At 26.3% G+C, this 16,905-nt stretch overlaps 1 protein-coding gene across 1 annotated transcript; it reads left to right on the top strand.

Moving 5' to 3' along the window:
* Positions 1-1,587: 1,587 nt before the first annotated feature.
* Positions 1,588-11,518, top strand: LOC123269359 (protein tipE). Its single transcript, XM_044734982.1, has 3 exons — positions 1,588-2,266; positions 3,708-4,035; positions 11,068-11,518. The coding sequence occupies exons 1-3, from the start codon at positions 1,717-1,719 to the stop codon at positions 11,147-11,149; spliced, it is 960 nt and encodes a 319-aa protein (XP_044590917.1). The 5' UTR covers positions 1,588-1,716; the 3' UTR covers positions 11,150-11,518.
* Positions 11,519-16,905: the final 5,387 nt, after the last annotated feature.

Raw genomic sequence — 16,905 nt, forward strand, 5'->3', positions numbered from 1 at the left:
ACCAATAAAAACATTTTAAAATTCAATCATTCAAACTAAAAATTTGTAATTAACAATTTTGATTCTATAAAATAAATTTTTCTTGAAAAATTTATTTTATTTATTTCTAATACTCTCTCAAATATTTTTTATATGAATTTAATCTTTTGATTAAAAATAATAATGATTTTTTTGGATAAAAGATCATTTTATTCTAAATTAAAAAAAAAATTTTATTTTTTAAATTAATTAAATTTTTCAATTAAAAAAAAAAAAAATTAATAATTAATTTTTTGTATTAATTTTTTTTGTAAATAAATTTTTCTTGAAAAATTCATCTTATTTATTTCTAAAACTCGTCACCGAGTCCAGGGCAAGGGTGTATGAACGAGCAAGGACTCGTGTGTTCCTCAAATCCTCAATCTTCCTTTCATATTCCTTGACATCCTCTATTCAGCGTTTGGCATTATAGAGTAGAAGGCGAACGGCTGTCTGTTGGTGTAGATTTGCACCCACACCTACCCTCATATTCCTTGCTCGCGAGTGCGCATTTGGAACCGCGCCCTTACGCGAGCCAGTCCCGATAACGGTAGTCGTGCTTCACCCGCGGTTCGCGTGGCCCGACCATCCGCTCATAACACTAATCTGAAAAAAATTACTCACCCGTATGTGTAATAACAATCACCCCAAATATAAAAACTATCTAAAAATAAAAGAAAAAGGAAACACGCCACTCGCTCTTGGCAACTTACCATTCAGTGAATATTTCACTTAGTACCAATCGCAATCAAACGGGCACAATTTATCATTCATTGTTTTTACTTAAAACTACCGATCTAGTCTTATAATAATTATAAACTGTTAATTATTCTACTAATAATAATAAAATATGTATTTTAAATTTATAAACCCCCAGTGGCCTATTAAATAATTGAACCACGAAAATGTACTCAAATGCTGGATTTAAATTAATTATTAAATATTCTACAACTCACTGGTATTAATTATTACGATAATGAATTTTAATTTTATTATAACGAGTGGTACATTAAATTCTTCATTTTTTGTAATTGTGAATAGATTATTTTATTTTAAAGTATATTAATAATTTTTAATTTATTTTGTAATAAAAATTGTGTTTATATAAAATAACAATGAATTTAAGAGCCTAATTAATTAATTAAAAATTAATTTTCTATCACTGTCTTCATAAAAAAATTGTTAATATTTAGAAAAATAAAATATTACTGTTATATAAATAAAATAAATTTTATTGAAGAGTACAGAGTAATCTTCAATTAATTTATAAAATTATATTAACCTTAAAAAAGTAAAATGAAATTTAATAATCAGTTTTAAAAATAAAGCCATTGGTCACGATGTTTTTCATGTAAATTTTATTAACGGTTGTACACTACTTACTGAGTATTTTTTTTTTTTGTTAAATATCAAACGTGTCATATGTCATATGTATACAAAGTTTGTAATTAATTATTTTGTTCGTATGTGGTTCATAAAATTAAATTAAATTGTGGAAAAAATTTTCTAAGAAAGAAAATTTATTAAAAAAAATTATTTGTTAAAAAATTAATTAATAAAAATAATAATAATAAAAAAAAAAGACACGTGTGAAAAATGTGTAAAATTTAAAGCACTTAAAAAATTAATAAAAAAATCAGAAAAAGAAGATTGAAGAGGAAAAGTGTGAAAGGGAAAAGAAAAAAAAAGCGTGGGGTGATGCGAGGTAGCAGTTCAGAGTTGCTGCTGGACGCGAGCGGGCAGAGCCACCGAACGACGACGACGGGGACCCTGACGGCGACGACGACGATCCACAATTTGTACAGCGGGCTGAACCACCACAGCCAGAGCAGCGGCGGAATCTACGACAAGCAGGAACAATCGGAGCTCCGTCGTCGCAAGCTGTTGGAGCTCGGGTTCGGAGCTTCCAGGCGGCAGCCGCCGAGGCGGACTTGCCGTCAAAGGTTCAACTTCTACGCGACCTCGGCCCTAGCACTGGTTGCGACCTCGGGCGGAGCCGCCCTCCTCTTCCTGGTCCCGCTGTACGTGGACCCCGCGATAAGCACCCTCGCCGCGGACTTCTCGCCGCATCCTGTTCTGTGCACCACTCTCAAGAGGGAGGAGATCCTCGGGATCTTCAACTGCACCTGGAGCTCCTGTAGGGAGGGCTGCACCAGTGATGTTTATAGATGCACTCATATTTATGTTACTTACTCGCCAGAACTCAATTTTACTAACGCCAGTTTGTGGAGTGAAGATATTTACGATGGTTTGTGGAGGGTACAAGAGCGGGGAAAATTTTGTGGGCTCAGGAACTCATTATTATTATTATTATTATTATTATTATTATTATTATTATTATTATTATTATTATTATTTTTATAAGTAATTTTTTTTTTTTATTTAAAATTCTAAACGAAGAATTTAAAGATTTTTTTTTGAGATTTTTTAGATAAAAATTGAAATTTTGGGTAAAATATTAAAGATATGACTAAAACATCTTAGTATTTTTTGTAGAGGGTTAAATCTTTTATAAAAAGGTCAGATATCTATTTTCTATAAAGTTGATAGTTTAGTTGAAAATTTAATTCTTCAAATCGACGTTCTAATTAGCAAATTGTCTAACTCCATTTTAAAGAATCTTCTATTTGTACGAAAAAATAATTAGTTTGAAATTTAATTTCACTTTGAAAAATTATTTAATATCTAATAGAGGTAAAATATTTTGGTTTGGATCATTCAAATAATTTATCATTGGACTATTGCTACATCAAAATGTTAAAAAATAAGAAATTAGACCGATTGCTAATTAGACCGCTGGTATGCATTCATGTTAAAAATTTAAATGGTAATTTTACAAGAAAAAAAAATTGATAGGCAAAATGTTTATCCAAAGTTTGAATCGAGTATTTTTACTAAAAAAAATTTAGTATGAAAAATTTCAAACATAAATATTATAAAATTAAAACTTTTTTAAAAATAAATTTCATGACGCTTTAAAAAGCTAATTATTTTGTAATTTAATTATTAATTGAGAATTTTATTTTAAAAAAGACCGTCGAAATATTAAAGGAATAATTTAAAAACATTAAATTAAATTTCTTTTTATTAAAAATTTAAACTCTGGCTAAACTATTAAAAATACAATAAAAAAATTTCAGTACTTTTTTGTAGATTAAATTTTTTATAAAAAAGATCTGATTTATATTTTTCGTAAAGTTTAATTGAAATTTCAATTTTTCTGTTACTCAATTAATAATTTAAAAAGATTAACTTTGATTTTTTTAAATTAAAAACTTTTATTCTAGATAAACTATAAGAGTAAAAAAATTTCAGTACTTTTTTTTTTTATAGAGGATTAAATGAATATTTCAATGACATTAAAGTTAGCAGTTACTTAACAATTTTTTAATTTTATTTATCAAGAAAATTTGTTCTAAAAAATTGCAATTTAAAATTTTAAAAATTTTTACATCTCAATTTTTTTTGCCATAATTTATTTGCTATAAAATTTAAAAAATTGTTAAATTAATTTTCATAATATTTCACTAGTTATTTCAATTTTAAGTATCAAAAGATCAATTTAAAAAATTTCCCCGTAATTTATAATAATTAAAAATTTCAAAATTCTCTCCTGAGCCCAGAAATTAAAAAAAAAATTTTTTTTTAATGATTTATTGAATAAAAACTAATAAAATAAAATTTTCCAGGTCTACCAGAAGTGGAAGCAGTTCTGAAGGTTAATATAAAAGGATGTGGTTACCCGCCGGTAGTTGATTGTGATAATTTCACCCGAGAGCTTGGATACGAGGGCGCTAGATTTCCTTGCCACTACAGCCGCGTTAATGGCAGCATAGTGATGGCGAATTACAATCGCGAGGCGCAACTAGAAATAATAATCCACTTTTTTGCGGCGCCCTTTGTAGTGACACTTGCCACGAGTGTTGCACTCTGTGTTATGCACTGTGATTGCCGGTGCGTGGCACCCTCCCCTCGGCATGCACGTGGTATGAGAAAAATACGTACTAATAACCTCAGGTACAGAAATTGCAAATACAAACTTCTTACTATTAAGTAACAGTAATCGCATCGCAATCGCAATCGCAATCAAATAGACTTAGATCCCATACCAAATAATAATAACATTATCATAATTAATTATACTCATTACATCAGTATATTATTTTACATATAAAAGCTTCTCACTGCTAAGCTACCTTTTTTAATTTTCGTTTAATTCCCTCTCATTATTTTTATTATTATACATACTTTTTATTATTATGATTATTATATTTGTACAAATAAAAAAGTTTAATGTGAGCTGTGATATTATATGTTGACTGAGCGATAAAACAAAATAAATTTTTTTTATGACAAAAAAATTTATTTCTTCTTATTTTATTTCATACTCATTTTTATTTACCTGCTGATTAGTTTTAATTAGAGCTTAGTTTGTTTATTAGAATTTTAGTTTAGAAGAAGTTTTTATTTTAATTAGAGTTAGTTCGTATAAATTAGTTGAGTAATTATTTTCATTGAAATAAATTATGAAGAATTATTAAAAATTAATTTTTATTAAAAAAAAATTTTTTTTTATGTGCAATAAAATTTTGTCTATAAAATAATGAATTTTTTTACAAAATTATTTTAATTTTTTTATAAATATGCAAAGGAAAAAAAATTTTAGAAAATTTTTAATTTTATTTTTTTAAGATAAAAAACTTTTCAATTTTGTAAAAAAAATTTTCTACACAGAAATTTAGATGATAATTATTTTTATTTCAATGATTAATAAATAATTGAGAAAAAAAAATTAAAGTATTTTTATAATAAATTTATTTTCTAAAATTTTAATTTTTCTAAAATTTTTAATTTAAATTTTTTAACATAAAAAAAAAAAACTTATTTTTTTTTCTTAAAATTTGTAAAAATAGTTTCAATTTTGTAAAAAAAATTTCTTACTCAGAAATTTTGATAATAATTGATTTTATTTTAATTATTAATAAATAATTAAAAAAAAAATTAAAGTATTTTTGTAATAATTTTATTTTCTAAAATTTTAATTTTTTTAATATAAAAAAACTTGTTTTTTTTTTCTTAAAATTTGTAAAGATAATTTAAATTTTGTAAAAAAATTTCTTACACAAGAATTAAGATAATAATTATTTTAATCTCAATTATTAATAAATAATTAAGAAAAAAAAAATTAAAGTATTTTTGTAATGAATTCATTTTGATCACAAATTTATTAAGACAAATTTTTTTGACACTCAGGATTCGAACCCGCGATCTTTATTTCCATTTCCGCGATTTGAGTCTTAAAGAATTTTATTTTTATTTTTTTTTATATTTTTTCTTCTAACTTATAAACTTCCTACTATACCTGGCTCACAAAAAAAACTGATTTAAAAATCGAAAAAGAGAAAAAAAAATGTTGAACTTTTTGTAAATAAACCTTAAAAAGTTGAAATAAAATTAAAAATAATATAAAAAAATTTTTTTCAATGAATTGCTAACTTTCCTGTGTTAATTTTAATTCTAAAAAAAGTTTAAAAAACTCGTGCTAGTTTAAGCGAATCAATACCTGAGAATAACAAACAAACAAACATCTAGGCATCATTACCAACCAGAACATTATCATGAATCAGATCAGTACACAGAGCATCAGTATGTGCTGGAATTAGAACGGATATTACTACCAATTAGGACACCAGACAAATAGAACGATTCTAAGAAAATGGTCAATAACTGGGACAATGTCATTAACTAGGTCGCCGTTAATAATTAGGAACATCAGTTATCAGTTATTCAAACTCCGCTGGGACACTCGGAAATGATATCACACTCCACAACTTTGAGCTTTCCTTATTATATAAGTTTAATCAGAAGGACTTCATTGTTTGTAAATATTAATGATCATCAATAATAATACTGAGACGAGAGATCAATAAAATGTTAGTAAATATTAATTGAAGCCCGCGGGCGTTTACCTCTGATTAAAATTTAAAAATAACTCTAGCTAAGAAAGTTTATCAGAATTGTGAATAAATAATAGTCATTAAAATTACTATTTCCAGTAATTATTTAAAAGTTTGGAGGCCGTTACATGACGCACCTTACCTTACGTTGGGGTATATAATACCCGTACCCCTGAACTTGTAACTAACAACTCTGTTGGATGTAGTACATATACACAGTACACGACATTACACTATAATTTAAAAATTATATGAAAAGTACGCACGGAATGAACTAGCCTTCTGTGCCGTAGGTGCATCCATACCCGGTTTACTGTTTATTTACGCTCAATACAAGGTGCAACGCCTTTTATTCCACGTATGAATATACATACAGCCATATTTATATACATACGTGCATACAAATATCCACATCTATCTCCACATCGATATAGCCGCTGTTTGTGACAGCCAATTTAATTAATTCATGACCTATTTTTTTTAGTTAATATTCTCTTATCGATATAACATCTGTTATTCTATTTGTTTTCGATAATTGCGCTCTTAATTCAATTAAACATTATTCCAAATCACTAATTATATATTATTCATGTTATTTAATATAATTTTGACAATATTGAAAATAAAAATTAATAATGATAACTAGCAACCTTTCAGTCACTATGTAACTGCCGTAAATTGTGAACTGTAAATAAATTAAATTTTAGCTTGGAAAATAATGACTTTTGTAAAATTGCACTGTACTTTCTTAAATATTGACGTTTTTAAAGATATAATCTCATCCTGATGTTACACTCATCAAGAGCTTTCATTTGAGTACCCACATGCATTTTGATATATTTTTCATATATACATATATGTAATATATATAAATATATGAAAAATTGATGTGGGTACTTAAATGAAAGATCTCGATGAGTGTAATGTCGGGGTGAGCTTATATCTTTAAAAATATGATTAGTTGACAAGATAGCAATGTCAGCTCTTAATTATTGATATTTTTACAGATATAAGCTCATTCCGATGTTACACTCATCAAGAGCTTTAATTTGAGTACCCACATGAATTTTTATATATTTTTCATATATACATATATATAAATATATGAAAAATTGATGTGGGTACTCAAATGAAAGGTCTCAATGAGTGTAACATCAGAATGAGCTTATATCTTTAAAAATATGATTAGTTGACAAGATAGCAATGTCAGTTTTTAATTATTGATATTTTTAAAGATATAAGCTCATTCCGATGTTACTCTCATCAAGAGCTTTCATTTGAGTACCCACATGCATTTTTATATATTTTTTATATATACATATATATATAATATATAAAAATATATATATATATATATATATATATATATATATATATATATATATATAATATATATGAAAAATTAATTTGGGTACTCAAATGAAAGGTCTCGATGAGTGTAATGTCGGGGTGAGCTTATATTTTTAAAAATATCATTAGTTGACAAGATAGCAATGTCAGTTCATAGTTGTTGACATTTTTAAAGATTTAAGCTCATCCCGATGTTACACTCATCAAGAGCTTTCATTTGAGTACCCACATGCATTTTTATATATTTTTCATATATACATATATATAATATATATATAAATATATGAAAAATTGATGTGGGTACTCAAATGAAAGGTCTCGATGAGTGTATCATCGGGATGAGTTTATATCTTTAAAAATGTCAATAGTTCACAAGATAAAAGGTCATTTCTTAATTATGTATGCAGAGATAGAGTATTTTCGAATGCAGTCTAAATACTTATCTTAATAAATTGACTATTGGTGAGAATGAAATGAAACCTTGAAAAGGCACAAATTCAAGTCAAGACCTTTGCAATGACACTAAATTTCACTAAAAAAACCGATTTTATCATATGACTATTCTGGACACAAAATTTTTGTTATTTTCTTAATAACATAGATAATGAATAAATAAAATTTCAAGATTATTATTCGATAAAAAATCACATCAGAAAAAATAATAGCAACAATAACAATAATAATGGATTGAAAATTTTTTGTAAGTTTAAATGCAGCCAGGACTCGAACCTGCGACCTTTAACTTTAACATTAGATTCAGTTTTTTTAAGAACATTTTCTAACAGCAAATCAAGTTATTTAAAGATTTTTTTTTTATAGTATAAAGTAGAGTCATAAATAGATTTTTTATCGTGAAGTTATGCTGTCGTAAATATAAAACTTGATCGATTGAAGAATATTGAAGAATCAGTGCAACTATCAACAGTGTTTTATTAATAAGAGGCATACAAGTTGTATATAAGTGATTCTTTTTATAATATTGACGACAATACGTCAAAAGTCGTAACTTTAAAAAGTTTTAATTATTTATAGAACGCGCGTTATTAATAATATCAAGTGTTAATTGACTTTTTTTATTGTTCTGTAATATATTGACTTAAAAGTTTAACTAGAGCAGTTTTAATGAAATTTTTTATATTGAAGTGAAAAATAAATTACTATTGTTATTATTATTGGTTTATGCTAGTTAATAGCTTCAGGCGGAAGTTTTTCAATTACGACCCTTTAAAGACCCCTGCAATGTATATTATTAATTTTTTTTTCGTTTTATTCAATTTTCCTGCAATAGGAACAATAAAATTTTATTTTTTTCAACTTTCCATAGATTTTTTGTTTCATAGTAAATCAGTATAATTTTGCTACGCATAGATAGTAAATGTAATGTATTGCATGGCCTTTAAAATGTATCATCAAAAATTAACTTAAAAATTATTTTCAAACTAAAAAATCATTTTATTATTGAAATTAATTTTTAAAAAAATTAAAATTCTGCATAAAATTAATCGACTATAAGATAATTAAGGTGTAAACTTGAATAAGCTTCAATAAATAATACTCAAGCACTCAGTAAACAGACTACAATTAGACCATCAGTACGTTGTTTATGTGTAGGTCACTAATACATTACTTATGAACTACTAAACACATTAAACTACACAACAAGCAGTTAAAAGCCAAGCTTCTTATTTAATTTACGCCATTAATAATTTAAAAACAATTAAACTATAATTATTAAAAATCAATCAAGTTAATTTATGATATATTTCTCTAATATTATAATTCATTAATTATACAAAAAAAAAATATTACTTTAAAAAACAATAAAAGCCATTTCAATATTGAAAAAAATTAAGTATAATAATTAAAAATTCTTACTTCAATGTTTATTTATTATTTTGCACTTAAAAATTTCTCGTAAATTATATAAAAAATATCAAGAAAGGTTACTAAATTTTTATAGTAAGAATAAAAGATTTTAGTGTAGCCAATGTCAAAATTTACTAGGTAAAATAATAAATTTAAAACGCACCGATAAGAAAGAAATTTTTTTTTCAACAAACTACTTAATCTATATTATTAAGAGAATAAGAAAAATTTTGCTTTCAGGATTGTCATACGATAAAATCGGTTTTTTCAGTGAAATTTAGTGTCATTACAAAGATCTGGACTTGAATTTGTGCCTTTAAAGGTTTCATATTATCATTCTCATCGATAATTAATTTATTATGATAAGTATTTAGGCTGCATTCGAAAATGCTCTATTTCAAGATACATAATTAAGAAATGACCTTGTATCTTGTGAAGTATTGGGATTTTTAAAGATATAAGCTCACCCCGACACTACACTCATCGAGACCTTTCATATGAGTACCCACATCAATTTTTCATATATTTATATATATTATATATAACTAGGTTGGCAATAGCCTAATCGGCTCGGTACTTGCATTTCGAAAGAGTGGGACCAGGGTTCGATTCCGGCGCGCACCAATATTTTTCAATGATTATAAACTAAGAATATGTGCGTTTCATTGCCAGCCTCTGTACCGGTCGGGTTTTCTGTGGTTTTCCCATATAGTTATGGAGGTAAAATGTCATTATAGAAGTACCTCCATACTATTTAAGACCGTAATGCAAATGCAGGTACTGATTATAACCCGTAAGTCGGCCACAGTCACAGCACATGTGTGTCGGGCATGAAAGAAAAAATCCCGACATGCAGGGGGGTGGGGACGAAAAAGTGGTTGAGAGTTATAATGACGGGGTTGAGAGACTATATTGCGGAGAAACAATAATTCCCCACCCTCCCTTGTAAAACACTCTACAGTGATACAAGTAAAACCATCCTCAATTATAACCTCAATTATATTATATATATATGTATATATGGAAAATATATGAAAATGCATGTGGGTACTCAAATGAAAGCTCTTGATGAGTGTATCATCTGGATGAGCTTATATCTTTAAAAACGTCAATATTTAAGAAAGTACAGTGCAATTTAACAAAAGTCATCATTTAATAAAGCAAAAGTAATTAAGAAATTACCTTGTATCTTGTGAAATATTGACATTTTTAAAGATATAAGCTCATCCCGATGTTACACTCATCGATACCTTTCATTTGAGTACCCACATCAATTTTTCATATATTTTATATATTTATATATATGAATATATGAAAAATATATCAAAACGCATGTGGGTACTCAAATGAAAGCTCTTGATGAGTGTAACATTAGGATGAGCTTATATCTTTAAAGACGTCAATATTCACGAAAGTACAGTGAAATTTAACATAAATCATTATTTAATAAAGCAAAATTTCATTTTTTTTAGTTCACAAGTCACGGCAGTTACAAAGTTACTGCAAGGTTGCTAGTAATTAATTATTCTTTTTTTGTGTTGATTAAAAAAAAACAAAAAAATTTAGTCGTAAACTATAATGTGCCAACTGAGAAATCCACTTGAACTTTCTACCTAGATCGATGTCATCCAATGAAATAAAACGACCGAAAATTTAATTTCCCTGGGGTCTTGGTCTTAATCTTCTAAACAGTAATTAGTTATTCTGTCCTTGTCCTCCGAAAAATGAGCATGTACCGTGTCAAAACAAATTGACGGACACAAATGTGTTAAATGTAACATAATTTTTTTTTTTTTTTTTTTTTTTTTTATAAAAAAGCGATAGAATAATAGCAAACAATGATAGTAAGGTGTTACATGAATTATTTTGATTGTAGCGATCAATCGATAAGCAATAGAGTGGACCGAAGAGGACATCATGCCCACTGCGACTGCGGAGAAGTGACACGGCCGTTATGACGAAGGGAGGAAACGACTGAAAGTGTATTAGCAACATCTCAGTCGGATCTTTAATGTTAGACATTAATGAATAATTATTTATTTATCAAATAATTAATAACTTCGAAGCTGCTATTTTGGATATATGAAACTAAACGCTGTCTTGATCTTCCACTTGGATTAAGAAACTATCGAGTAGTTTAAGTTATGTATATTTATTAATTAACTAATTAACTAACTAATTGAGTGATTAAATTATTAATGAGGGAGTACTATTACGACTCAATAGTCGATAGAGGATTATTATTATTCCTGTAATGTTATATTGCTGTTGATGAAATTGAATGATTGAATTAGGAGCATTTATACAGAAAAACATTAATTTGATTGATTTAAAAGAAAAATCTTAAAATAAAATCATTTTTTTTAATTAGAAATTTTTTTTTTTATTTTCAAAAAATTTTTCTTCATTTAAAGTTTTTTTTTGTCATTTAAAATAAACAAATTTTTCAAAATAATTTTTTTATTATAAAATAAAAATCAATTAAAATTATTTTCTGCACTGATAAAAAATAAATTTGATTTAGAAATAAAATTTTTATCGGAAAAAATTTTTTTTTTGCTTAAATTAATTAATTTTGTTAAGAAAAATTTTCCAAATAATTTTTTTTATAATCAAGTTAATTTTTTTCTGAATAAAAATTAATAAAATAAATCGAGTGAGATAAGATTTTTATTTAAATATTTAATATTTTTATTAAAAATACAATAGTAGGGGTAATATAATCAAATAGGAATCAAAAGGCAGGCGACTCTGCTAATAAATCGTTACCGTGCTTTTAAATTATAATTTATCATAAATGATAAATGATATATGATGTATAATAAATATAGGAGTGTAAGTTGAGAGTTAAAACCTGACTCAAGCTTGAGAGCTCCACCGGTATTGATTGATGCAATAATAATGATGGTGAGGGATCCGTTTGTTACGATATATGTCAACGCTACCCGTTATGTAATAATAATAATATTAATTATAATAATAGATAGGAAGATTGTTAAGTAATAAATTAAAATACGATAATAATTATAAAAACTAAAACGATGACAGTCATTGGTGAAATTTGCCCGCATTTTTGCTGTATCCGATTATTTTCAAGAGGGCTTCAAAGTACTGAGGTCATGAATTATTTAGGCCTTGTTAAAGTATTTTGGCTGGGTTTTTACTGTCGGCTATTAGGGATGAATAATTTTTCACCTTAAAGTTAATAGCGCCTTTTTTTTTTTGATAAAAAAAAATAATAGGATTTTTTTCATTAATAACACTTTTTTATGACTCGCTTAAGCCTCTTCAAATTTGATAGATATTTATCAAAAAAAAAAAAAAAAAAAAAAAAAAACTATTAAATAAGCTGCATCACTCCTATTCATGCCAGAAATGTGAGGTCAAAAGTTCAACGTCGCGGAAAAATCATAAATTTAATTGAAACGTTGCCCAGTCTTAGAAATTTCAATCAAATTACTTTTTTTTTTCCTTTATAAAAAATTTTTATTAGCGAGCAGAAAAAAATTTTATTAAATTTTTTTTTTTAATAAAAAGTTTATATAATAGGCCTAAAATAATTTTTTTTATTATTATTTATTTTTATAAAAATTCTATACTCATATTTTGTCTTCGATAAAATATTAAAAAAATTTTTAAAATCAACTTTTAATTAATTGATTTAAAATTATTTTAAAGCCTAATATTATGTAAATTTGATTTTTTATAATAGTTCATTTATAAATCGTAAAATAAAATTAATTGAATAATAAAATATTTTTTTTAAAATACAGCAAAAATGATAAAATAAAATAAAAGTATCTAATAAAAAAAAAATCAAATGAAATATGTCTTCAAAATGGAGGATTACTAACTACCGTAGATTGTTCTTCATATCCTTGTATACGAAAAAGAAAAAATTGAAAAAAAAAATAATAGTATTTAGATATGTGTACAATATATATAAAAATAACAATAATTATAAAAAAAAAAATAAAATCACCGTTTGTGGATTTAAACTCGGCTTACAAAACTATTTTAAAATAGAGCCAGTGGTGTTCATTGTGATTAACTATATAAATACCAAAACATAAATAATGTTACTGTGCAATAAGGAAGCTTTTTTATTTTATAGACGTTACTATATTTATAATTAAATATTGTTAAAAGTGAATTTTTTATTTATATACAAACTCCGGAACTGAAGGTCACTTTTTGACGCAAGAAACTTTTTTTTTTAGAATTACAATTACCGGACCAATTTATATTCTGATTTGACCTGAAAGCTCGCAGTTAACTTTTCTTTTTGCATTTTTTTTATTAATTTCCACATTTTATCCTCAGTCAAAGCTCAAATATAATTTTAGTCATAAAAAATCGCAACACGCTTATAAAAAATTAACTTTATTCCCTTAAGGAAGTTCGAGCGTAACTAATGAGTCAAAATAATGTTAAAATTTTTTTTTTAAATTTAAAATTTAACCTTCCCAATATTCGTCAAAATTCTTTATTTTAATTTAAAATAATTAAAACAATTTAATAATTGATGATTTTGACTTATTTAATAAAGTAGAGTAATAAAATGACTTTGGTACTTATTACTTGCCGGAATAAATAAACAGATTTGGCAATAGCGCGCTTGATTATACCCATAACAGAGACGTGGATGAGTGTGTGAGTTAAACATTTCTCTCTCGGTAATTATATTTCTATCCTTTTGTTTTTTCTCAGCTGTTGACGCGATGTTGTCAAATCTTTATTCGAATAAATGGCTGACGATAAACGAGTTGCAAACAAAAAATTTGACTTTAAATATTTCAAAAATTATATCGGTAATCTATTATTATTAAATTGTTTTTATATTTTGCAATAATCCGTTTCTTGTGTATAGTTTTTTATCCGTTAGTTGGGAGGTTAATATTGAAAAAAATAATTTAAGTCTCGACAAAACGTTTGTCCGCCATAAGAGCCCGTGTATAAGGAGATAAAATATGTGATTTTTAAAATTTAATATCTAAGTAACTAAACGGTGAATCTTTTTAAAATTTTCGGATTAAATAAATTACGTATTTATTTATACGTATACTTAATTTCAAAGCTCAAAGTTTGAAATTATTTTGCACGCCTCATAGCGCGAAGCGCGTGAGGTTGTGCTTTATACTCAGCTCGTCAAGGTCAAGCAATTTTGTGATCTTTAAATGCCTCTATCACAACCATATTACACTTATACAATGATATAAGTAGATGTACACAGAAAAAACACTTAAATTAAACCATCTTTTACTTTCTAAAATCATTTCATATAGCTATTTTGAAAAAAAAAAAACGTTTTGAAAAAAATTTTACGTGGACGTATGGATGTCACCCCATTTTGGATGTACTAACGATTACTCCCGAACAAATAGATATTTCAAGACCGGACCTATTTTATTAGTTTAAGAATTCAATTAACCTGGTCCGTATTTAATATCAGTGGCCTAGTTTACGTATTTTTTTTTTTAATTGAATTTTTATTAAAATTCACTGCGATACAACTGTACAAAGCCAAACGAACTTTTCTTATTTGTCACGTGAAAATTATGGCGCCACTTGATCAAGCTAGATTTTTTTAGACTGCGTGCGCATATGACAAGAAAAAAGAGCGCCGATATTTAAAAAAATACTCTGTAAGAAATTACTTAATTATAATTTTTTTTTTTTAATCAATTACACAATTAATTTTTTTCTTAAAAAATGAATGAGCGTTATGAGGCGTGCACTTTTGGATTTTCCAAACTTTTTTACATTAGATTCGCTCGAATTTCCTTAAAAAAAATTCAAGCTAGCTTTCAAATTTTCTGTTGTCAAAAAAAGGCCTTCAGTTTTTTTTTCCTAATTGTTATTAAAAATTTTTTTTTTTATTTTTCAACGACGAATTTACTGAACTAAATTACTGACAGGGTCTCATAGTTATAAAGACAAAACTAAAAATAGGATTACGCGCTTCCTCAACTCAACTGTTTAAATATAAGAAAAAAAATATTAGATAAAAAAACATATATTGCCGAATCAAAATGATAAATTGTTAACAGAAAGTTGATTCTGTACAATCAAATAAAACCCGTTATCAGTTTTATAAAATTTATTTAGAATTATTATTTATAAATTAATAATAATAATATAGAATTCTCGTACTTGTATATTTATATATAACATATACTAAAAAGAAATTATGATAAATGAAATATATTGTTTGTATAGTTGACAACGAGTTGGTTAAATCTAAGGTAGAATAAAAAATCTAATTTTTTTAAGCTGTCTCTGTTTATTAATTTGTTAAAAAATAAAAATAATAATTTATTGTTTTTTAGCATTAAGAACACGGAAGAGGTATTTGTCATATAAGAACAATGCTGAAAGAGTACGACATTGAGCATTCACTGAATAGGAATGAATTAAGGGTAACACGACGCTTTACTGTAATTTATTAGAGTACTGCAAGCTGAGTGAAGTACTGCAGGAAATGTGTGACACTGAGTCAGTAATATTTAATGGAATTCCACCTTTTCTTCTCCCCCTCTTTCTCCCTTCCGCTCACTTTCTTCCTACTTAACCTCTTCTTTTGCACCTTCCCCTCGAGGATAAGGTTTTGTCCCTCCCACAGCAATGCGAATATAATTTTTTATAAAATTACACTTTATACTTGGCATACTCTCAGCTCCGAAAGCTAAATGTCAATTTGCATATTCTTGTGGTCATTTATTATCATATCATTATTTTTATTATTATTATATGAGCGTAAACTCGGGCGTATTATCATTTTCATTGTTAAATATTTTATTTAATATTGTAATATTGAAATATTATTGACTCCGTGACCCAAATTTAATATTATTGATTTTTTAAAAGGCATTTATGGGACCAAGTTTCAGCTAATGGAAAGGTATAATTTTGATTAATAGTTCCTTCGTGACCGTTTAGGAAAATTATACGTCACGAGTGGCCAGCGCCGAGGGAGCTTCATTTCATGTTATCTTAGATTATTTTATGTTATATGACTTTTTTTAAAAGTTTTTTATATACTCGAGAGATCAATAAGTTTATACACGCACTCTGTAAATTATTACGCACTTATTTTTATTTATATTTATTTTTGGCTTTTTGGGGGAGTTTTAAATTTTTGACGATCTAATTTCCGGTTTTTTGGAGAAACTTTATTTGATACTCAATTTGTTTAAATTAAAATAACAAAATACTTTTTTGATTGTACAAATTAAATGATTATTTAAAAGAAAAAATAATTTCCTACATTTTTCAATTTATTAAATTAAAAAAACCAGCTTAACAATTTTTTCCTCAATTCATTGTTTTTATAAAGATACTTTTCCAAAAATCCAAAAACTTTCTGACAATTAAAAAAAGGCCTTTCGGCAGCCGAAATGGAAGTAAATTTCTTACTTTAATAAAAATAATAAGTTTAAAGGCGTTTAATCAATTTAAAGTTTTAAAATTTTAGTAATTTCGAGACAAAAAAAACAATGTAACAGCAAATTTCATAAAAAGATAGCAGATTTTAAAGTAATTTTTACTTGCTGACATATACAACAAAATATGAAAATTAAAGCTTATTTAAAGAGCTTTCAGGTACATTTTACAGAAATTCAATACGAAATTTCTATAAAATCTACTAAAAAGAAAATTAGGTGAACATATGAAGAAATAAATGCAAAATCCATAAATATTCCTCTGACATGTA

The sequence above is a fragment of the Cotesia glomerata genome, linkage group LG7, assembly GCF_020080835.1.
Source record: "Cotesia glomerata isolate CgM1 linkage group LG7, MPM_Cglom_v2.3, whole genome shotgun sequence".
Lineage (NCBI taxonomy): Eukaryota > Metazoa > Arthropoda > Insecta > Hymenoptera > Braconidae > Cotesia > Cotesia glomerata.